Source organism: Podarcis cretensis, assembly GCF_951804945.1.
Source record: "Podarcis cretensis genome assembly, chromosome: 12".
In the NCBI taxonomy this organism is placed as follows: Eukaryota; Metazoa; Chordata; class Lepidosauria; order Squamata; family Lacertidae; genus Podarcis; species Podarcis cretensis.
The window spans coordinates 19,884,750-19,909,391 of NC_137181.1; the positions used below are offsets into that span (position 1 = coordinate 19,884,750).

Here is a 24,642-nt window from a genome sequence, read left to right on the forward strand (position 1 = left end):
CAGTCCAATATTATTTTGGGATTGAGAAGAGGCATGTGCAGATGTATGTGTTCCTGTACTGCAGTTTCCAAAGGAATCCCTGCAGTAGTGTTTAGCATGTGGCGTTGATAAACTTGTGGCATTGCACCTAATGATCTTATCACTTTCACTGCTGCATATACAGATTTAGATTCTTGAGATACTCAAATGTCTATCAGTTTTGTCCCAAGCGGACAAATATGTCTTGTACAGATTTATCGGTGTTTCAGTTTTGCTTAGTCTGTTAAAGTTTTGATTTAGCTACTGAAGAAAAGGACCTTCTTAAGCAGGAACATGTTTTTGTACTTTCTGTAGGCTCTGAACTGCTATTGAGTGATGCATATATCTGTTGTTCCTTTTGTACCTTTGTTCTGAATGACTCCTGAATTTCCAGGGTTAAAGATTTTTTTCTCTGATTTACAAAGAGGAAATAGGTTAGGGTAGAGAGGGTTAGAACTGATTTATAGCTTTCTAACTAGAAAACTAGTTTCTATTTTCTTAGGCTTATGCATAGTAAATCTGTGGGTGCTCAGAGCAGCGAATGTGGACAACAGTTAACTATTTTGTTGATTGACTTACTTGAGAAGGAAAAGTGCTGGCTTTTGCAATCCTAGAAGGAATTTTAGAGTGGAGAATCATGGTGTTTCAGTATTAAGGTCAAACAATTAAGTTACTTAATAATAAAATAACAGGCAGTTTGCTTGAAATGCTGCCCCAAACATCATGTTCCAGGTACGTAGCTTTACTGGGACACTGCCAATAGCTTTCCCAGTTTGCACAGGATTTGCCTGGCACTAATTGAATGATTCCATTAGCGTCAGATGTATAGCCGAGAGAGTCAGTAGAGATTTGTTAGGTTGACTTAACTGTATAGTTCTGATCTTTTGCTTGAGAAGACTTTTGCCAACAGGTGTTTCCAGAGTATGAAACCACCAAAACCAATTTTCAGCGCAGATTACACCAATGTTGCATCTTTGTCATACAAACAAGAGTGATTAATTTGCTCGCAGCAGTGCCAATTCTGCTTGCAAAATTGATTTACAGATGCCATGTGGATAGGGAGTCCATTGGAAATCTATGTTCCATTGTAAAATGAAAATGGCTTCAAAATCATTTTATCAGTTTCATTAAATCATGTGTTAGTAATTTTGAAATCATCCTAATGGTGTTATATGAAGGAGGTTACTTTAAAAAATAAAGAAGAGCTGTTAAACTTGGTAGCAACAAAGACATTGAATCCTTTTCTTATTCTCAATAGACAGTAGAGTCTGATGAGCCATTCGATGATGAGGTGCCAGATTCTCCTGGGGTGGAAAAACAGGACAAAGAAAAGGACCATAAAGAGTCAAAAAAACTTCGTTGTAAGTTTAAATTCAGAGTAAATTCCTATGCTTCACTCCACCCCTCCACCAACCTCCAGCAGTAACACCACCACTGGCCACTTGGTCAGGGGCATCACCAGCAGAGACCAAGAGGGCTGGACAGAAGGAATTCTCTGTCTCAACTACGCCAAATCCATGGCAGATTGGATTGCATTATAAATCAGTCACATGAGTTGGCTTTGGGGCAGAGCACAGCTCTGAGTTGAGCAAGTGAAGAGAAGAAACTGTCTCCCCTCTCTGCCATAAATATTTGGAACTTGCCTAGTTGATATTCAGATTTGATATTATGTTGCAATTTCTTCTTCTGAGGATTTTACCTTCAGCACAGGCTATGTTTTATAAATCAGGACAAAATAGCTTAAAACACACCAGTTTTTTTATATGCAGCTTGCTTGTTTTTCGTTTGCAGCAATAAAATTATCTGGCAGCATTGATGCTTCAGAACAGAAAAAGACCAAAACGAAACTGAAGAAATTTTTAACCCGCAGACCCACATTGCAAGCAGTCCGTGAAAAAGGCTATATCAAGGGTAAGCTTTTCGTTTTCAATATTTGTAATAACCCTTGGCTAGCAGACTATTAACATCAATTTCTTACGTCTGAGTAGGATAGCTATTTCCTCAGGAAATAGCAGTGAGCTTGGTTGCTTGCAGCATTAATTTTTTAAATCCTAGATAGCTGCACACTGAAGATCCATGTTGAGACTAAATTCAAAAGAATTCTTCAAGATAAAAATAAACACTATAATCTTCCCAGTGAAGATTCAATGTAATCTCTCTGTGCACCCAGAAAGAAAACATTAAGCATGAAGTTCAGCACAAGCATGCGTTCCATTTTTTAGAGGAGTCCTCAACTTTAAAATATTTGGTGTTATATGGTTCTTGTTTCTGCTTCCACAGCGGGTTTTGCTGTTCTTCTTTCTGTATGTCTGGACAAAAAGAGACTACTTGCAGCATGGGATTGTGATTGGGTTTACCTGGCGTGGCTTTCACTTATTCTCCTTCCACATAGGAATGTATATCTTCTCCCACAAGGACTTTCTTTGTCCACTGTAGTCCTGGTAAAGAGGGAATAAAATAACAGACACCCAAGACAACCACAACACATCCTGTGACATAACACATTTGTTAGTCTTTGTTTTTACTGCAACAAAATAACATGGCTTCTCTTCTGGAAATCTTCCAGGAAAACAGTGATACAGCCAAAGCCTTACAGCCCTAAGAGGAAATAGCCAGCTTCTCAGTATTTCTTAGCTCTCCCCACCCCAAGGGTATCTTACGTCCCTAGGAAATACAGCCTTTGAAGTGTCCACGTTAAAGACCAAAAACAGTATTATTCTGAGGATTACACTTAACATATTTGTGTCCTCGCAGCTCTAAGGCTCATTGGGTTGAGAGAAAATACTTTTCTCAAGACAACCCAGAATGTTGCACAGACAGTCCCTTTCTGTATCCATATATGGATCTGTATACAGATGTTTTCAGTAAGAAATGTAACACACTATCCATCAGATCACACTTTTTCCTTTGCAGGGATGCAGTGTCAGGCTAGACTTGTCACTGAGCAAAGGAGATGTGCCACTTAGCCAAAAATCAGTTTGTCTTCCGGGTTGTGTGCTCTCACCCTGCCACTGGTGGTGAGGACTGCTAGAAAGTTGGGCAAGTTTTCTGGTTCCACCGATTCTAAGGTCTCTTTCATTTCCCATAATTCTGGTCAAACTCGTTGACTCAGGAGCAACTTCTGAACTGCATGCCATTCTCAGAGGATATAAGGGGTTTTTGAAACTGCTTTTCTCTGGAAATATTACAAGTCAGACCTATAATTGGTCTAAAGTTCAGAAGACGTCAGGGTCTGACTTAGGTCAGTCTGTCATCTGTTGCCAAATAGGAGCACATCTTTAATGAAAGAGGATTTTGCCCAATCTCATTGTGAAACTGTTCCACACAAAATTCCCTACAAAAAACCCAAGTCCTTTCAAAAACCTGGAATGAAGGAAGGGGGAGTCTTTCCACACGGAGGGGAGGTTATGTTCTTGAGTATGGGTCTTAAGTGCTGTGCCTCATTTTGTCTCTTTTCGCATGCCAACATTTCCGCTCACAAGCAGAAGGGAAAAGGTAGCCGATTTCTCATTCCATTCTGTATGATGCTGCAGTGGAGTTTCAGGGATGTCATCTAGCTTCCAGCAAAGGGGAGAGATCAGCTTCCTATAAAAATAAGCTAGCTGCGCATTCTGGCTATATGCCTTCCGAGGCCCAGAGCATCACATTACAGTCTTTCACTAATTTAAGATGTGAAATTGAGGGAAGATGTACAGCAGTGCTGACAACCTTTTGTTGCTGGCTTCTTTACATTTCCTTCTTTGCATGGAAGCAGAGGGGTTAAGCAGAGCAGCACCTGGAGAGAAGGGGCCATCTCTCTCCCCCCCCCCCCGCCGCCGCCCCCAGGCTTTAGGGCCAGGGAACAAACAAGTACAACCCCAAGTCCCTTCCTGAAAGGACAGCCCTTTTCTGCAAAATGAAATAACCTGCTGGAGTACAGTACAAAAGGTGTCACAATGGGCCATGTCAATATCTTGCTGCCTGCTAGCAAGACAAGGCTGGTTGGGAATCCCCTCCAGCTGGTATCATTTTTGTTGGAAGCCCTGTTCACTCTGAGAAGCCCTGTTCATTATCTTTCCCTGTTTTTCAGATCAAGTGTTTGGCTGCAATCTAAACAGCTTGTGTCAAAGAGAGAACAGCACTGTGCCAAAATTTGTGAAACTGTGTATTGAATATGTTGAAGAGCATGGTAGGTGAAAGATACCTCACTTTTTAATTACAGATAGGGACGCAGGTGGCGCTGTGGGTTAAAGCCTCAGCGCCTAGGGCTTGCCGATCGAAAGGTCGGCGGTTCGAATCCCTGCGGCGGGGTGCGCTCCCGCTGCTCGGTCCCAGCGCCTGCCAACCTAGCAGTTCGAAAGCACCTCCGGGTGCAAGTAGATAAATAGGGACCGCTTACCAGCGGGAAGGTAAACGGCGTTTCCGTGTGCGGCTCTGGCTCGCCAGAGCAGCGATGTCACGCTGGCCACGTGACCCGGAAGTGTCTCCGGACAGCGCTGGCCCCTGGCCTCTTAAGTGAGATGGGCGCACAACCCCAGAGTCTGTCAAGACTGGCCCGTACGGGCAGGGGTACCTTTACCTTTTACCTTAGCCGTGTTGGTCTGCCATAGTCAAAACAAAATTTTTTTTCCTTCCAGTAGCACCTTAAAGACCAACTAAGTCAGTTCTTGGTATGAGCTTTCGTGTGCATGCACACTTCTTCAGATACCACTTTTTAATATTAATGTTTTTTATAGTAACTGGCTTAGTAAAATTTTTACATAGAAGGACATGTTACTACACATATCTGGGCATAATGTACACTCTGTGAACCATAAAAATAGTTTCTCAGCCCTTTTCCTCCTTAACTACTGGAAATGACTTGCTTAGAAACTTTAGAATCTTTCCATTTTTAACTATTCCTATACAACTGTGTTTTAATGCTTTATAGTGCAGTCATGGCCTATTCAGAAATATGTCCCCCTGAGTTTAATGCGAGTTACTTCCAGGTAAGCATGTAGGATTGCAGCCTGATTGTGTTCCTTCTGCTATTCCAAAAGGAGAGGCACAGTCTACAGCTTCAAAAAAGAAATGCAAGAGTATGTTGTAATAACAAGTTTGTTTAAATACCTTGTTGACCTCCAGAATAGCTCACTTTACCACATAGATTTAATTTTAACAAGTAGACAGAACTTTTCAAAGCATTAGCAGAAGCAAACTTCTCAGTCTATTTGAGTGCCTGCTGCTGCAGCAATGGAGAGGTCAAGGATGACAGACAGTGTACTCCACTCTTGATAGTTGCCTGCTACCACCATCTGTCCAGTTAAGCCTTGAAATGCTGGGCAAAATTACCAACTTCAAGAGACTCTAGGAAAAGCAACAACCCCAACACTAAAGGACAATTGGAAGCCCATTGTGATAGAATATAAGGAGGAGTTTGTCAGCAAATGCTGAATATTGTATAATTCTTCTTGTTTATGAAAATTGTATCACCTTTTTGAAGGAGTGTAATCATTTATTTTTTTTGGTGCATTTTATTAAAATAAATGTTCATTCTAAAACGTATGAATTTACACCTATAAATGCAACCCGCAGCGTTCGTAACCACTTGCTGAACAAAACTTTAACATTTGTTCTAGGATTGGATGTTGATGGGCTGTATAGAGTTAGTGGCAATCTTGCAGTAATACAGAAGTTGAGATTTGCTGTTAATCATGGTAAGTTGCTATACGTAACAATTAGTAGTTTGCAGTGTTAACACTAAATTTATTTAGTTCTTAGCATCTGTAAAGTACCAATACATCAACTAACAAATTATATTTTGTTTATGAAATGCTGTATTTTTCGCTCTGTAAGACGCAACTAAGTTTTTGGAGGAGGAAAACAAGAAAAAAAATGTTCTGAATCCCAGAAACGAGAACAGCAAGAGGGATCTGGCTTCTGGGATAGCCACCGAAGCCTCTCCCGGGGAGCGGGATGAAGGCTCCCCCTGACTGGAAGAGGCTGCGCGCGGGGAAGCTGCCCTCTGTCCCCTCCCGCAAAAGCCAGCCAAGAGCCGAGCGTTCTTTAAGGGGAGCGCGGCTCTTGCAGGTTTTTCTACAAGCCTGTCAGTGACAGGCTGCCCTTCTCCCTCCTCGGGGAAAAGCCCCCAAGACACGCTAGGCACGGCTCTTTAAAGAGCATGCGGCTCTTGGGGGCTTTTCTGGGAGGTGGGGGAAGGGCAGTCCGCAAGAGCCGCGTGAAGCCTCCGCAGGGCAGTGGGGAGCCTTCATCCCGCTGCCCTGTGGAGGCTTTGGGGGGCGCTGCGCAGCACTCCCTCTAGCTGTTCTAGCTCCGTGTGAAGCCTCCACAGGGCACGAGGAGCCTTCATGGGCTATCCCAGAAGCTGCGCAGCGCTCCCTCATACTGTTCTGGCTTCTGGGATAGCCCTCGAAGCCTCCGCAGGGCAGCGGATGAAGGCACCCTGCTGCCCTGCAGAGGCTTCGCGCAGCTAAGCCAGAAGCTAGAACAGGGAGAGGGAGCGCTGCGCAGCGCTCCCTCTCCCTGTTCTGGCTTCGCCGCGCAGCCTCCATTCGCTCCATAAGACGCACACACATTCCCCCTTACTTTTTAGGAGAGAAAAAGTGTGTTTTATAGAGCGAAAAATATGGTAGGTTTTTAATCTTTAACGTGTGTGCATATACAGTCATACCTCAGGTTGCAAATGTGATCCGTGTGGGAGGCACGTTCACAACCCACAGCGTCTGCGCATGCATGTGATGCAATTTAGTGCTTCTGCGTGAGCGCTGAAACCCGGAAGTACCCGGAAATAACCCATTCCAGTACTTCTGGGTTCAGTGCGGTGCGCAACCCGCAGCGTTCGTAACCCGAGGTATGACTGTGTGTGTGTACACACACACGCACACACACACACCCCTTCATACCTTGTTTGAACATTGTATTCTAGAATAAGAACTGTGATGGCTCTTGTAGCTAAACACTCTAATACTGTATCTGTTTCAGATGAAAAACTGGATTTGAATGACAGTAAATGGGAAGATATCCATGTGATTACAGGAGCTCTGAAAATGTTTTTTAGAGAACTGCCAGAACCACTATTCACTTACACTCATTTCAATGACTTTGTTAATGCAATCAGTAAGTATATGCTAAAGAAGCCTTCCACCCTGAGACAGTTGTATAGCAACTTCAGAACTATGGCCATGTCAGACAGTTATACAAAAATAAGATACTGAGTTGCAAAATCAGAAAGCGCCCCCCCCAATTCAAATTTCACCTTGGTCATGACCTCACTAGGATTGTGGCTTAAACAAATCACAGTCTGTTGGCCTCAGAACTTCATACTCATCTGCAGCGTTAGGGTAATACTGATCTACTTTGCAGGCTATTGTTAGAATTGCAACACAATTATGTATGGGAATTGCTCGAATATTCCTTAAAGTTGGACTGCACACCTGTGGCTCTCCAGATGTTGGAATCCAGCTCTCATCAGTCTTAGCCAGCATAGGCAATGGTTGGGGAGGTGCTGTTCAGCCAGACCTGGAGGGCTGAAGGTTAGCCATTCCTGCTGAAAGGAAACAACAGAAAGCACTTAAGTGGGTAGGTGGAGAGAAATGATGAAAATCAAATTCATTTTCAAAGTGAGGCAAATGGTCAAGCAGTGCACTATATTATGCAGAGCACATATCCAAGCAAAATGAATATGAAATTCAAACTGTGTGGATATGGCCCACTCTTTTTAAAATTCCTTTTGTTTATCTGAAACATTATTGAATATGATTTTCAATATAGAAAACAATTACACATGAACATGCACACACATTAAATTAAGCTATTTCACACATGTGGGTGAACCACTTAATTATTTTCTTAGCTTTTGTAAACAGGGAGAAGTGTAAATATACACCTAAGAGGGACAGTTACTTTTTGTAGTGAACTGCCCGTTCCCAGGTTTCATTTAAGCCGAGTTCCACAGCATTAAGATGCTGTAGAAGTCTCGGGAGTCAATTCTGCAAGAGGCAAATATATTTTCTCTAGTTTTGTTGTTGTAGAATGGCTATGTTCACTATGGCCACTAGGTGGTAATATGCATTAGCTAATGTCCTTGCAATCAAACCATAAACAGTGAAAAGCAGGGTGCTTAAAAGTTCTCTCTCCCCCTCTCCCTCTCCAGAACAAGAGCCTAGACACCGTGTTCATGCTGTAAAAGAGCTGATTAAACAGTTGCCAAAGCCAAATCAAGATACCATGCAGGTGCTCTTCAAACATCTCAAGAGGTAAGTAGTGCATGGAAAAAAAATGTTGCTCGGTCTGTTTTTCACATCCACAAATGAAGAAACATGATGAAATCACTTTTCTATTTTGCTCTGGAGGTCACCTTGCCCAGCCCCCTTGTGCCTGCCTTCTAGAAAAACAAGTTCAAGCATTGCTTTTTAAAAGTCAGTTTTGTGTAAATTTGTGGTGGGGGAAAGGGGACAGACCTATAAAGGGGGTTTAGCTGTCTGTGAGAGGTCTTGATATGCATTGATATGCATTGGTGTAGATATATGTGGCTGCGTGCTTCCCCAGGGAGAAATGAAGACTGATCATGCTGCAAAGTTCCAGAAGGATACAAAAAGTATGCGCAGGCTTCATTCGTTTTATAATCTGAGAAAGCATCCTGTGAATGTGACAATTGCTTAGTTGAAGCTGTTTGCACATATCAGTGTTTCTGGATTAGGATACCTGCATACAGAATTTCATTAGGGAAGTTATTATGCTATCTGCCTTCTTGTTTGTGATATGAATTTGTATTGGAAGTTCAGTGTTTGCTCTCTCTCCCCTCCTCTCTCTCAGAATTGTAGAAAATGGAGAGAAGAACCGAATGACCTATCAAAGCATAGCCATAGTCTTTGGTCCAACCCTGTTGAAGCCAGAGAAAGAGACTGGCAACATAGCCGTTCACACAGTGTATCAGAACCAGATTGTAGAATTAATCCTACTGGAATTGAACTCCATCTTTGGACGCTGAATTTCTCCGGTGAAACTGGCCTTAGTAGGAGAACAACTTGGTTTCAGCAGAAACTGCACCTCTTTTGTACATTTATGCATTTGTGGACCAAGCAGCAACTTGATGTTTTTTGCACTTTTGTGGGAGAGGGAAGAGTGTGTGATTTGTTTTACCTGGGCTTTTGTGGAACTATTAAAACTTATTTACAGTTCACTTAATGTTGTGAATGTTTCAAGGTTTTAAACTGCATAACTAGTACACACTGGATTCCACGGGGAGAGAAGCTAAGCCTCGATCTCAAACTGGATAACCTGGAATAGTGTTTTAATATTGATTTTTAATTTTAGGTTCACCACTTTGTTTTGGGGAATATAACCCCCATAAACTGACTTTGAAAACCTCCATGGGCATTTTTAGCGAATAATTACATAATATGCTTACGTGTTAAACCTTAAGATCATTCCTGTATCTTGTCCACAAGGTTTCTGCATTCCTATTTGACAGGCTTAAACAAATGCTAACAGTGGCCAGTGTAAATTCCTCACGTGAGGTTTGCTTTTTTATTGTTTGAACTTTGCACATATTCTTGCTGGCTCTCTTGAATGCACACTAGTATTACTTCACACACTGAACTGGTACACATATCCTGCAGAGGATATGCCATGGTCTGTGATGAACCAGAGCTTTCAACTAATAAAGTTCATTTTTTCAGGATATGTTTGGGGCTACACTTTACCTAAATAGTACCTAACAATCCTAACTGAAGGTTGATTTCCACACTGTACTGAATTATTGTCATGAACCTGTGGTAGTGAAATTGGATGTAAATACAGAATTAATTCTAACAGTGTTTTTTTTCTTTTTAAAAATATCTATATACACTGTTGCATATAGTTTCAGAGTACCTCCTTGTCCTACATTTCTAATAATGTGTAGCTAAGTAACTGGTATTGTGATGCCTTGAATGGATGTCTGAGTTTCCACAGAGAAATGGGCTACTTGTGCACTTTTAAATGCTAATTACATCTGCATGCAAATAATTGTAATGCAAACGGTACTGGAAAAATACTGAGTGTGCTTGCTTACATGGTTAATGCACTACAAGCAGAGCCTCTGATTTATTTAATATGTACAGGAGCTACATTAGAGAAATGTATGACAAATTCTAACATCTATAAATAGCAGAAGCCTATGCTTGAATAGATGGATGTTCGGATATAATGAAAATGCTAAATTTCAGGATTCCTTTTTACATTAATAATGTAGATTGATTTGTAAAATAGGTTTCAGATTTTGTTACAGGAGATGTGGTCTGCTGAAGATTTTTTTAAAATGTATTTTTCTAGACTAACCGCTGTATCTGACATTTGCTATGTGGGATCTGAATAAAGAAAATTGTTAGCTGTTTTGGAATTTGATGCTGCAGGTTTGGATGGTATTAGATTGCAGTGAAACTGTGTGTACAAGCTAGCATATCACCTGTTCGTTTGTAGCAGTTGAATCAGGTACTGATTGTATTAAAATCTCTAAACAGCCTTTTGAAGTAAAAAGTACTCAAAAGTGACATGCAAGCAAGAGTGAAACACATAAAACCACTAATTGACTTAATCTGAAAACTACTGCTGGTGTTGATCCCTGTGAACACAGAGAGGGCCTGAAAGATTCTTAAATCTTACAGCCTGCTGTGAGCCAGAAAACCTACTTGGGGGAGGCATTCCAAAAGTGTGGCACCACTGCAGAAAAGACCCTGCTTAATACATTATGATCACAGAAGTTGAAGGAGTGAATTAATTTCTTAAAACATGCTGGGAGAAATCCCCTTGAGGCATTATAGGGAAGTACCAGCATTATACGTTCAGCTCTGAGTTAGCATGTGTAATATACACCACTCACCTTTTTGCCTTAAAACTGATCACAATATTCTCCCCCAGCTGCAGCTTATTCTTCAGGGAAGTCCCTTGTCAAGTGAATGCAGCAACTTATCTACAAGGTAACCAGATATGCATTACAGTAAATAATTATTGTCCTTCAGAAGGAATGCAGTTGCATCTGATGAAAGACATTTCTTGCAAATCACTTGGGCGCTCAGGTGCAAGAGGGAAGTCAATGAAAATTCCTTTACGCAGTATCCTTTATGTACCCCCATCCACAAATCAGCTGCCAGCTATCACTACCTGGATCTTTAGAATATAAGCAAACTAGTATCATCACAATTAAGATTGCCCTGTTACACACAAGTGAAATGGTGTGAAGCAGTGGTTAAAGTTCTACACCAGGACTAGAGTGACAGAAGTTCAGAATCCTACTCGGTTTCGAAGGTCAGTGGGTAGTTACAGAATAGACAATACCTCTTAGCCTAGCCCTCCCCGCAGGGCTCCCCACGCTGCGGATAGCAGCCTGCCGCCCGGCGGGCGGGGCGCCCTGAAGCAGAGCGCCCCGCACGCCGGACAGACATCCGCAGCGTGGGGAGCCCTGCAGGAGTTCCCCGCAGGGTTCCCCACACTGCGGATAGCAGCCTGCCGCCTGAGGCAGACATCGGCCAGCCCCACAAGCTCGGAGGACAGCAGGGAGGCGCAGCGCCGTTCCTCGACCTGGTTCGGTTTCCCCGACCTGCTTTGGGGGGGGAAATAAAGAAAAAAAAATTCCTTTATTTCCCCCCCAAAAAAACTAGGTGCGTCCTATGGGACGGAGTGTCCTATGGGATGAAAAATACGGTAATTTCTGGGCCCAACTCATAGTGGTTTACAAAGCCTTAAACGGCTCAAGACTGCAATACCACAAGGACCACCACTTCCTATATGAACTGACTCAGACCCTGTGAACATAATCTGAGGTTCTCCTTCACATGCCCCCTCCATGAGAGGTTTCGAGGGCAGCAACTCAAGAAAGGGCCTTTTCTGAAGTGGCTTCCCACTTGTGGAATGCTGTCTCCAGAGAGGCTCAGTTGGCACCTTCGTTGCATATCTTTAGGCACCAGGCAAAAACCTTCCTCTTCACCCAGGCCTTTCATCAGTTAAACAAATTACAACCTTTTAAACCAAACAGGGGTGTCCAAACTTTTTTCAAAGAGGGCCAGATTTGATGAAGTGAACATGCGTGAGGGCCGACCACTGCTGCAGGCACCGGATTAAACCGACCAGCGGGCCAGATTAGGCCCCCGATATGGACTTTGGGCATGCCTGTTTTAAACTTGTGTGTGTTTGTTTTGTTTATTATTATGTATTATTGCATTTTTTTATACTGTAAACCACTGGATAAAGGGTGGCGTATAACTCAAATAATAATATTTAATTCCCTGAAGGAAAGGAGAGAAATAAATATAGTGAACACCCACACCACCTTTCTAGGTGGCATAGTGCAATTTGATGATTAATGGTATTGAAAGCTGGCATTGGATATTTCAAAGAAACAAGAGTGGTATTCTACCTGTCCTTAAGCAAACATCACGGAACAGCCCTACTGAAGCAATTTGGCTCAGGTTTCAAGCCAGGTGTTGGTTCAGTATTTATTAGTAGACTTGGATCTATTCAGCCATTGCACATGTGAAAGGGCACTACAAGTCCAAAGTGATTTCAGGCCCATGGCTTGAGCCCTGATCTTCTCCAGTATGTTCAGGTCAAACACCTGCAACAGAGAAGTGACTTAGGCTTGGGTCAGCTTTCTGCATACTTTGGAATTCTGCTTGTGGGCAGAGTCCACACCAGAATCCCTGCTGCAGGCATTGTCCTGATCCCATGGGAAGCGGGAAAGGGTTGTGTGACAGCAGGGTCTGAAGGTCTTCCTGTGAGTAATGGCTGAGCAGAGTCGTTCAAGAAATTTAGCAGCTGAACGTCTCCTGCTTGAAACCGGTCTTCTGCCAAGTGCTCAGTCACCTTGCCAAAAATAGTAAGTTATGGAATGGCTAGAAAAATTCCAAAGTAACTTGGATCAAATTGATAGCTGCTTAATTAGAAACCAAACTTCAGTTTCCTTCAGAATTTCTCCTGTAAAGGAACAACTGATAATCTCTTGACCAATGGTGTCAGTCTCTGTACTGATCTGATGTGATAGGTAAAGGTCACATGCTAGCTAAACATCTCCAAGCATCTTGTCAGTTCTGGGATACCAATAATTGGCTCTGAGTTGAGCAATTAGCATAAGCAGAGGCTGTAAGAGATTGCTAATGACTCTCTTTTCCTGCCTAATACGCAACAGAGGAAGGACCAAAGAGGAATGATAGATCAGAAGCTTTCTTTGTATTAGTACCAGGTTGAATCACTGGGATTCCCAATTCATAGAATTGCAAAGTTAGAGGGGACCACAAGAGTCATCTAGTCCAACCCCCTGCAGTGCAGGAATCATTTGCCCAACATGGGTCTTGAACTCACCACCCTGCGATTAAGAGTCACATGCTCTACGAACGGAGCTATGCTCTCAGCAGAGCTGAAAAGACTCATTCTGGACTCTTTGGAGCCACTGCCAGTCACTATAAATTGGCATTAGACCAGATGGGGCAGTGCACTGACTTAGTCTCACATGACATGTCCCACAACTTCCATGACAACAGTTTCCTGAATCTAAAAGCTTAAAAAAAAAAAGTGTGTTGCAAACTGGTATATATCATGGCAGGAATTGTTTTCATCGGCATTGACAGGCCTTTACCTTTTCTCAAAGGCTTTGTAAATTTTCATTTTCTTTTTTTAAAAAATGAGCAGAAAAGTTTATGATTTATTGCAGGGAGAAAACTTGCAAGTCCCACACTGAACTTAAAACACATTGGCACAAATGAGCAGTTTAAAATAACCGGAGTCAGGCATAATGTTTGCAATTAGCATATCAAAGCTGTCAGCTCTATCACATCGGGATCTATTGTCCTGAAGTGTGGCTGTGCTACACTGAGTTTTGCTAACTCAGGCATCGCTTTGTGGGAAATAGCTGCAGTGCTTTCCTTGGGGTGCTGGAAGGGAGGCCACCAATTAGTGACATTCAGAATACCTTGCGTTTTGCAAATTATGTAACTTTGTTTAGTCACCATAGATTATGATGGCGGGTTGGGAACAAGACTGAATTTGATGCTATTTTGACTCGGGGAAGAAATATATGTTTAATCCCTCACATTTGCTTTAAGCAATACAATCTCTTAAGATCTTTTATGTCACACTAACTCTTTACATGTTCCTTCATTTCACACCCTGGTAGGAGTACCAAAGACCTTTATAGACATTCATTTTACGCCCTTGCCTGTATTGTGCCTCTGCAGATTCCTGACTCCCTAACAGTCGTTCATAAGGAGGGAAGCTGCATGGTCAAGAGTTGCGTTCAGTTTCCCAAAGCTAACTTCTTGGTTCTTATGGTTAAGCTTGAGCACAGATAGTAGGTCATTTTTCTGTGACTACCCAGCTTTATGCCAAGGCAGAAAAGAGCAGCAATCTGTTGGAATCGCTAATTTATACGCCGTAAACTTTGGCTAGGACAAGTTGGACGCAGTGCTCTGAAGAGGGCAGTTGCTGAATGTCTAATGAGGCATTCCAAAGCCACGCAAGAGAAAAAGAGACGCTCCCAGGAATCTTAATGAGCTCCCACAATTGCAACACTGTGTGGATGGAGCAGCTGCAGAGGCCGTTTTCTGCCGGATCAAGGCCTTACAAAACACCCTGTCCCAATAAGAATGGATTAAGTGAATATTTTCTACATTGCAATTTTGCTTAAAGGAAGCATTTGTAAAGCATTCCATTAGAAGGGGGTGGTGGTCTCTGTCTCAGCTCCCCTTTACGCCTCCAGAGAATAAGCTAGAATTCTGCATTTTGATTGATTTTATTGATCAAAGAAAGTTGATTTTTTAAAAACCAACAACCAAAAAACTTGGGTTTGACCACCAGCTGCATTTTCCATTGCAGACAAATGATTATGCAACAATCCTTAAAAATGTGTTCTACAAAAGCAAGCATTACTGCACATGTAGAACTGGCTGCCTCTAGCTTCTTCTTTTATAATGGGTTTCAGAAAGTTTGTTAATCCATTTAAATCTTGCCCTTTAAATTTATTTACACAAAAGAAACATTTTCTCCAAGGAAAAAGAATCAATCTTCTCCCTTCTGCTTCCAAATAACAGATATAACAAGTGCCCACTACGAGGACAGCTGCTTAGAAGCCATCAACTTCCTCCAGGTTGTTTATTTTGACTTGCTACCGCAGGTGGAGCTTAGAGGTGGCAGACAGGAGGGGGACCATCTGCAGTTAATGCAGCAGACATCTCTTGAGCACCTTTTGAGTGCAATGAGATTTTTGTTTCAAGGCGCAGCAAACTCATGCAGATTTTAGGCAGAAGGAAGAGGGAACCTCAGCTGAAGTCTAAAAAGCTTTCTCTGTTTATTCACAAAGGGGAGGCCAAACAATGTACTATTTGTGCATAGGAGCCAACTCCTAGGGCCCAAGGTCCCTTTGCCCCTCCTAATAATATTTGTGCTGGCCACCTCCCAAGTTGATGGGCATTCAAATGGGGTGTGTGCGCGCCACGTCTTGTGATCAATTATGTGGGGTGGGGCTTACCTGGCCCCTCCCCCCAATATTTCATTCAAGTTGGCACCCCTGGTTTTGTGTGAATGTTGAACAAGCCTATTTGCTATTGAGCTTTTAGAAAGAAAGAAAGAAAGAAAAGAAAGAAAGAGAAAGAAGGAAGGAAGAGCCCAGACAATGTGCACACATTCTTTCAAATGATCAGCTTGATAACTGATACAGTTTAGAGAAGAATAAACATATAAGGGATATGATGAGCAGATTCCCAAACTAGCCTCAGTTTCACTCTTCCTTCATATTTAGGAGTACAAATAACCAGAAACCAACTTCATTGCTAACCAAGTGTGCTACGTAATCCCATACATCCTAGAAAACAAAACAAAATGATGGGTGCACATGAAGACAAGTGACAATTGAAAACACCCTACAACAACATACCCAATCCTCCAAAAGAAAAACTAAGGAAAATCCCCCAAATCACTAAACAGGTCCACACAGTCCATGCTTAAAGCGTGGAAGGAAAAAGTAGCCACTATTCCAACATGCAGCACAAAACATCCAAACAAAAACATGGCAAGCCAAAGGCTTAAACCACTAACAGACTTATTTAAAAACAACAACCATACTGACACAAGAAACACAAGACAAACTAGGGGACACTCAAATACCCTGGATAACACACTCCCAACTGCATGTCTTCTTAACAGCCCAGCAGTAAAAGCAGAAGCCACTAAGCCTTTGACCACCTTCGACCTACTTCCTAAAGTACAGAACTTTAATAAAAAATAAATAGAATAAAAATCTATAGCAGGACCTGGTGGTTATAAACACAATGAGCTGTTCTGTTAGCAGCTTAAGGCCCAACTGAGCCAGAGTCTGTCCACACACCATACATGTAGAACACATTTTCCTGTCCCCCCAAGAATTTTGAGAACTGGTTCGTTAAGGATGCTGGGAGTTGCAGTTCTGTAAACTGCTGTTCCCAGGATTCTTTGGGATGTATGTGCTTTAAAGGCAGGCTGCTTATGCTTTTGGTTTCAAATAGGAGAATGAAGCACCCCTGCAACTTGGCCACAGTGGTGCAAAAGGAATTCAAAAGTATGCGAATCTATTGAACTCAGCAGCACTTACTTCTGAGTAAACGTGCAGAGGATTGGTCTGTAAATCATGTTGCAGTTTCCAGTTCTAAACTATTTTTAGTTATCTTTTCCAGGACTTTGATACAGCTTTTGGCTCTTTCGCTCTCTCAAACCACTCATGTCATTCCTTTCCCCTTTTTGGTAAGCACGGATAGATTTTCCTGCATGTCTTCAGCCACCCACCTGCTATTTTGCCTGCCCTGAAAGTCAGTGTGACTGGAGATTGTTTGTTTCCTTATTTGTACAATCTCCTCATTGAGAATGTCGGCAGGAATGTGCACTGCCTGGCAAGCGCCCCGAATTTGCTGCTTTGCCTGCAGACAGTGTAAAAAGGGCTTGAGTAAGTCCTGCAGTTGCCTTCTAATGAGCCTGAGCTGGAAACGAGAGACACTTAACTGATCACAAATGTACTTGGAACAACTCTCTCTTTCCTTATTTAAAACGATCAAAATGGCTCTCTTTTACTAAAGATGAATGGACAATCATTATCCTAATGCAATGCAAATTCATTTTATGCTAATTTATTATGTACCATCCATAAACCTGCTGTCAGTGTATTATACCCCTATATTCAATTTGAAGAGATGTATAATTTCATACACTAACAATTTACTTAAAAAAGACTCCTACATGCCAAGATCTTTGATAAGGGGTGATCAATCTACTTAAAAACACTTGATAAAGGAGGGGCGGAACCACTCGATAAAATCAATAATGTCAAATACTTTATGTTCAAGCAGCTGCAAGCATTATTTTGCTAATTGTATTAACTGGAGATTTGATTGCATAAAGAGCCTATTCTTCCATTAGTAACAGAAAAATAAAAAGAAATTCATTTTAATATACCCTTGTTATGGGCAAATAACTGTGGAGGGTCAGTAGCAATAAAACAAAATCTTTTACAATACAATCCTAGGCATGTGCACTCAGAAGTCAACTCCACTGAGCTCATCGAGACTCATCCTGTCGTAGTCTCACTGCTGAGCAACAACGTGCAGAGCTCAGTGGAGTGGGAGGCCAGTCAACCAGAAGAGTCTGAGGTGTACTTACTTGGAGGCCGAGACAGCATACGAAGTCAGGTCCAGTCCTAGGGTTGGGCGAACAGCAATCCGCATGGTCAAACAGTCCAGAGGTCAGGTCAGGTCATCCAATGATCAGTGGGTCAGGATGAGCAGGTAACAGCAAGGCAATACCAGGAACTACAAGTATTGTCTTCAGCATCTGACTGCTGCTGGAAGCTCTGCTTAAGAAGGCTGAAGCCAGCTGGTTCTCATCAGGGCCTTCTCCTCTGTGTCCTTGAAGGCTGATCAGCTGCAGGTGGAGTCACTCTGCCTTCTCCCCCTTCAGGCTGCTGTTCAGCAGGCGAAGCTGACTCCTAGCCCATGACACATTCCTAGGAAAGTGTATATAGGATTGCAAACTGAATATCTAGTAATCTTAGGATACGTTTAAAATTAGACTCTTTTTTAAATTGCCTTTGGCTTCAGTCATAGAAGATCCTAACAGATATTCATAGATTTCATTTTAAAAAAAACCTCATATAGGTATAAAGATCTACCAAAGTTCCATCTAGTCCAGCATCTTGTTCCCATAGTGGCCAACCAGACCTACACTGGAACCTCAAAAGCAAGCAAGGGCGCTATAGACCTCTCAAGTGTTATCAAGAGGTATAGTCCTTCTTATCAAAATGGCTGACTGCATGTTATGCACAAACTAGTATAACAGAACTGCAGGAATGTCTCATAAAATGAGAAAAACAGCTTGTGTGGGGTATTTTAAACTAAGAAGCAGTGAGTGATTAACCCTTTGGGCTCAGCCACACTTTGCTTGTGCCATGCCTAGAACAGATGGGTCCGATCAGCTTTCCTCCTGACCCACACTTTCTAGGCATGGTCTGAGTGGTTTTCCCCTTGCCCTGCTCTTTAGCGATAGATCAGAACAAATGATAATTTGCGGAAAAACCCAAATTGCTGTTTGAACGCTAAGGAGCAGTTTTCTCTGGATGAAAGCAGTGAGACAAGAGGAATTGTGGACAAACCCTTTGCCAGCCGACCATTTCCTTGTTCCAAATCATGCTTTTTCCGTGGTTTTCCGTGGACTGATGTTTCCTCTGATTCAGGGAAAGAGCAACCAGTAAGAAAGGGAGGAGGATTTAAGCTGGATCCCAAGTCCACTCAGCTTGGTCATGTTGGCTGGCAGCCTGGAGTGAAACACTATTTTAAAGGCTTGCTTTCCCTCTGGCAGGCTTAGCTAGTGCAGCAGCGGCAGCCCTGCTTAACTTATGCCACTGTGTTTTCCACCCGCTTCTTGTGCATAGGCTTGCTCCTTATACCTATACACTGTTCTTCACTCAAGATTCTGCCTTCCTAAGTTGCTTCTCCTATCTCTGTCTGTCTCAGTATCTGGGTTCTGCACATGCGTTTGTGCATAGAGCTTAGTTGGCTCCCAATTTGCCCAGTACATTGTTCCAGGTCTCACTACACAAGAGTGAGGGCTGGTGCCCATTGAGACTAGCAGGGCAGAAGGCAGGGAGACCAACAGCAGATGTGGTCAGAGTCAATGACAGGAAGAGATTCACCTTGGCTGGTTGTAAGGAACAAGGAAAAAGGGTAAGTTCTGTTTTGTCAGAATCCTAACTTTTAACTGCATTTCTGATGTACTAACTGCTGCTGCGGGACGCGGGTGGTGCTGTGGTCTAAACCACTGAGTCTCTTGGGCTTGCCGATCAAAAGGCCAGCGGTTCGAATCCCCGCAATGGGGTGAGCTCCCGTTGCTCGGTCCCAGCTCCTGCCAACCTAGCAGTTCAAAAGCAAGCCAGTACCTTCTGGCGGGAAGGTAAACAGTGTTTTCGTGAACTGCTCTGGTTTCACCAGAAGTGGCTTAGTCATGCTGGCCACATGACCCAGAAATCTGTCTGTGGACAAACATCAGCTCCCTTGGCCAGTAAAGTGAGATGAGCGCCACACCCCCAGAGTTGTCTGCGACTGGACTTAACTGTCAGGGGTCCTTACTTTTAACTGCTTCTGCAGAAGCTTTTCCACTGCTAGGAATTTTGCTTTTGAGCAGACAGCTGCATTCCTTTTTAAGGCACAGAAAACATCTGGTACCTACTAACTTTGTTTTTCATTAAAGCCAGTTGTTCCCAAGCAGTTTTAAAACCTCAACAAAGTAAGGAGATGTGATGTCCTCTGGCTTTGAAAATTCAAGACTCTTCTGTGATTCAGAATTTCCACTACTGACAAACGTGATTTGACAGGATCTCACTTCACATGGGACCAGCTCCTCCCTTATTGTGCCTGCCTGATTTTGCAGGGCTGTTTAGTCCTAGTGTTTTCTTTCTACTCCTCTAGGGCAGTCTGTGGTGGAGTTCATTACAACAGCCCCCTTAGCAAGCCCAAAAATTCAGGCAGCTGTGTTGATCCATTACCACACAGAAACTTCAAAGAGCAACAGAACATAGCACACTACCTAGTTTCTTAGATTCAGCATGACTGCAATCCTATGCATGGTTTTCCGGGACTGAGCTCCTTTGAACTTAGTGGTACTTCTAACTGCATAGGTTCAACTTGTAAAACACATTGAGCTTTAACAAAAGATCTTAGCCAGCTGAAATGAAACCTTTCAGCTTTTAATTAGAAATGAAAACAATCTTGCAAATAAGCATCACCACATAAACTGCTAACATGAAGTTAGACCTCCATGAAATAAAAGGGAAAAAAGTATCCTGTCTCTGCTTAATTATTTTCCTCCTAGCTTGCTGGCAGGTGTGGAGGACATTTGGCCCTCCAGATACTGCTGAAATACAACTCCCACCAGCCTCAAGCATGGCCAAGGATGATGGGAACTGTAGTTCAGAAACATCTGGAGGCTCAGAGAGTCCCCACCCCTGCTTTATGGCTCTGCTAATATGTCTCAAAAGGGACGCAGGTGGCGCTGTGGGTTAAAGCCTCAGCGCCTAGGACTTGCCGATCGAAAGGTCGGCGGTTCGAATCTCTGCGGCGGGGTGCGCTCCCGCTGCTCGGTCCCAGCGCCTGCCAACCTAGCAGTTCGAAAGCACCTCCGGGTGCAAGTAGATAAATAGGGACCGCTTACCAGCGGGAAGGTAAACGGCGTTTCCGTGTGCGGCTCTGGCTCGCCAGAGCAGCAATGTCACGCTGGCCACGTGACCCGGAAGTGTCTCCGGACAGCGCTGGCCCCTGGCCTCTTAAGTGAGATGGGCGCACAACCCCAGAGTCTGTCAAGACTGGCCCGTACGGGCAGGGGTACCTTTACCTTTACCTTTAATATGTCTCAAAGAAACTTGAAAGCCTCCTTATCACCTCATTCACTTGTCAAGGCAAGGAGATTCCTTCACGTATCCTGGTGCTCCTGCAGATTATGTCATTGCTCTTGCTCTGACAAAAGTCCCAGAGCTGCAATCCACTGTATTTCCTAAATCTGTATTTCCAAACCTTGTCTGCAGGGGGAAAGGGACGACAGCAGAGAAATTTTCTTGTTTAACTGAAAACATGCACAAGCTGAACACTGTTGTTTGAAAGTGTGTGATACTCTCCATTAATGGGGGTGCCCATATATTGAAATAACTTTTAATACCTGCTGTTTCCTACTGTAGTAAATGGTACTGTACTACAATATAAAGAACATTACTACTAATAGTAGTAGTAATAATAATAATAGTAGTAATAATAATAATTTCATATTTATACCCCGCCCATCTGGCTGGGTTTCCCCAGCCACTTGGGTGGCTTATAGACTATATAAAACACAATGAAGCATCAAACATTAAAAGCTTCCCAATACAGGGCTGCCTTCAGATGTCTTCTATAAGTTGAATAGTTCTTTATCTCCTTGACATCTGAAGGGAGGGTGTTCCAAAGGGAGGGTGCCACTACTGAGAAGGCCCTCTGCCTGCATCTCTGTATCTTCACTTCTCGCAGTGAGGGAACCAGCAGAAGACCCTTGGAGGAAGGTACCTTTTTTCTGTGTAAAATAAATGTGGAATGCTCAGTTAACACATTTTCCCCCTCTATCATATGCTTATTGCTGGTGTGGAACCAGGATGATCTATTCTAGGGAGCTGCATTTTTCTCATAAGGGAAGGAGTCTTCATCCCAGCTCAAGCCTTTTGTTTCCCCCAAAGGCTGCAAAACCTTTGCTAAGCTGTTATTCGCAGCATAATTATTCCCCTTTAATGCCTCGGAAACCTGAGATTCTTGATGACTCCGACTATGGGGACAGGGCCATTTTTCATGGGCTTTTTGAAATTTGCTGCAACAACTGAGTAGAGAGTCTCAGGGGAAACCCGGGGTGGGGGAAAGGATTTGGCAGTGCAGTTTCCTTGAAGTCGTAGGGGGGATCCCTCAGGGCCTCTGAAACAATTGTTTAGGGGTTTGGTTCAGTGTGTTGCACATTTATTTTTAATAATAGTTATATACTGCTAACTCATGTAGATAATGCCCGAGCAAATATAAAATCACAGTAAACATATCAAAAATATAAATGCCATAACTGGCCAATCACCTAAACTCCATCCAACTGAAAAGGCCTGCCGACACAAGGTGGTTTTCAAAAGACATCTAAAAGTAAGAGCACCAGAAGGTAATAAAAGCCTGCTGGATCAGGCCAGTGACCCATCTAGTCCTCCATCCTGTTCTCACAGTGGCCAGCCAGAAGCCTATGGAAAGTCCACCAGCAGGACCCGAGCACAAGAGCACTCTATCTACTTGTGATTCTCAACAACTGGAATTCAGGGCCATGTTGCCTCTGACTGTGGAGGCAGAATATAGCCATTGTGACTAGTAGCCACTGAGAGCCTTGTCCTCCATGAATTTGTCTAATCCTCTTTCAAAGCCATCCAAGCTGGGCATCATCATCATCAACAACAACATTTGGGAGAGTGAAATCCATAGTTTAACCATGAGGTATGTGAAGAAGTATTCTCTGAATTTGCGCCAGGAAGAACTTTTGCTATTTTTCTGTAGCATCATTCAGGGCAGCACAGAATTGGGTCCTGGGCATTTGCCTTGGTACTATGAAACTAATGAAGCTTATGCTTCAGGGCCTCTAATCTTGGAGGGGCCCCAGAAGTGACTTTAGTCCACATTGCTTAATTTATGGGGGGCAAAGACCTGACTTGAGTCACACAATTCAGACCATTCTATGATGCATCATGCATGTATATAACATTTCCCTAATTTTAGCCCCCCCCCCCAATAACTTGAAAACTATAAGGCATAGGAAAATATTTTTTGTACCAGTGACTTTGACATGTGAAATAATCCAGTACAGCAATTTTCTCTCTCAAAATCTCAGATGTAGTAGTTAATTTAAAAATAAATAAACTGTGATGATCTGTCATGGAACAACCCAATGAAGAAAATAACTGTGGTTACTCAGACCTCATTGCTGGTCACAAAGGGGGACCCATAGCAGTTCAAGCTTCGGGGCCCGCAAAATGTAGGTCAACCTGTAGAAGGCTCATGACCAAAAAAATGTGTGCCGTGGTGCCTAGGAATTTCTCCATCCCACTGATCCCTTTTAAACCAGTGTTCTTTCCCCAAAGGTGCTGAAAGATCCATCTGATCTGCTGATTCCTCTGAAGAGCCTTTGCTACCCCTGGTGACGGAGAAGCAGGGTGCCTTCCTGCAACACTGGAGAGCCCAGCGTGGGAGTAGCATGACTAAGAATGGCAAATTAAGGTTAACTGCTGAGGAGGAAACCACAATTGCCCCTAAGGAAGCAATTCTTGCCATTTCTAAAAAGACAACCACTACCTCTCTCTCACCGCCACCGATAACACTCAAGAACGAACAGGATGCTGCTGTGCTTTGGAAATCGCTGCTCAGCTACAATGCATATGAAACTGCACCTAGGCTGCAGATTAGAAGGCTATTGATTTTATCCATCACTGTCCAGGGGGAGAGAATAAGGATGGTGCCGTTTTCACTGCAGGCGGAGGAGGAGGAGGGGAGGGGGAGGCCCACACTTGCATTCAAATGAGCTGGTGACTCTGAGCCTGAGCTGCCAGGGCATGAATGCTAAGCAGCCTCGTTCCCGGTTCAATCTGCTCAGTGCCTAGCTAATAATTATTCTCTGGAGAAAACCCTACAGGAGACATTTATTCCTCCCTCCTCTCCTTCGCTTGCATCTCCCTGGTATTTATGCAAGATTAAGGAGCCTGGTTACGCTGTTACCTCTCTGATTGGTGCTCTATTTTAACCTCGCTTATAAAGCACCGGCCCAAGCCTTTTCCTGTAGACAAGAGCAAGAGGAGCCTTTCTTCCTCCCCACATTTCTCTCCACCTTTTGTACGAAAACGGCGGCATGGATTAGCTGTTCTCAGGATTGCCTCGTGGCAGGCAACCAATGAGGAGAGGCGGGGAGGATAAATGGTGCCAGACTCCCAGAGGTGCTGTGGCACTGTGTAATTATTGCTCCAGACAGCTGAAAGCAGCAGGGCTTCTCCTCTCTCCTGCTTCATTTCAGCCTGCCATGATTGCTGGCACAGAAAGATGCTGATTATAAGTAAACATTAATTATGCCCCTGCTATCATGCCGGTTGAAGTACAGTTATCTTAACAGAGAAGCAATCCTATTGCTTGCCCTTTTCAAAAGCAGAAAAAGCACTTCCCAAGCTGCGGGTTCAAGCTTCTAAGTGGCTTTCTTGTGCAAGGAACACAGGTTCTCCTGCGCAGCTGGGGATGGAGAGCTGCCTGTTTTGTAGCTTGCCATGGGCAAGGAGGCTCCGAGACAAAACTTCGCTTTATTATGGTGTTGTGTGGCCCTCTCGGAGGTCCAGAAAGTCCTAGGCTCCTTCCAGCTTTTGAGACCCCCCAAACACAATAAGCACACAAAAACAAAACAAGGCACCAAAGACAATAAAATGTGACAGTTTTCTAAGAATATATGATGAGTGTGTTAGATCAGGCTAATGGCCCATCTAGTCTAGCATCCTGTTCTCACAGTGGTTGCCCGTAGGAAGCCTACATTACCTATAAATCCGTGCAGCAATCTGTTCAGTGACAGCTTCTCCATCATCACCAG

The 24,642-nt window shown here is 43.3% G+C and overlaps 1 protein-coding gene and 1 long non-coding RNA gene across 13 annotated transcripts in view; one reads left to right on the forward strand and one right to left on the reverse strand.

Moving 5' to 3' along the window:
• The window catches only part of ARHGAP12 (Rho GTPase activating protein 12), a 68,512-nt gene extending 58,134 nt beyond the window's left edge, over positions 1 to 10,378 (forward strand). For all 10 annotated transcript variants that reach the window (XM_079946667.1, XM_079946669.1, XM_079946670.1 and 7 more), the window contains 7 exons: positions 1,277 to 1,379; positions 1,810 to 1,929; positions 4,088 to 4,186; positions 5,616 to 5,693; positions 6,979 to 7,113; positions 8,150 to 8,252; positions 8,812 to 10,378. In XM_079946667.1, coding sequence (XP_079802793.1) covers positions 1,277 to 1,379; positions 1,810 to 1,929; positions 4,088 to 4,186; positions 5,616 to 5,693; positions 6,979 to 7,113; positions 8,150 to 8,252; positions 8,812 to 8,986 — 813 coding nt within the window. In that variant the 3' untranslated portion in view covers positions 8,987 to 10,378. The remainder of the gene's footprint in view (positions 1 to 1,276; positions 1,380 to 1,809; positions 1,930 to 4,087; positions 4,187 to 5,615; positions 5,694 to 6,978; positions 7,114 to 8,149; positions 8,253 to 8,811) is intronic.
• LOC307199364 overlaps positions 7,130 to 24,642 on the reverse strand; it is a 49,988-nt gene continuing 32,475 nt past the window's right edge. For 2 of the 3 annotated variants that reach the window (XR_013831928.1, XR_013831930.1), the window contains 3 exons: positions 17,650 to 17,992; positions 10,859 to 10,948; positions 7,130 to 7,543 (listed from right to left, as the gene is read on the reverse strand). This is a non-coding gene — a long non-coding RNA (uncharacterized lncRNA). The remainder of the gene's footprint in view (positions 7,544 to 10,858; positions 10,949 to 17,649; positions 17,993 to 24,642) is intronic. The other variant, XR_013831929.1, reaches the window with a different exon arrangement.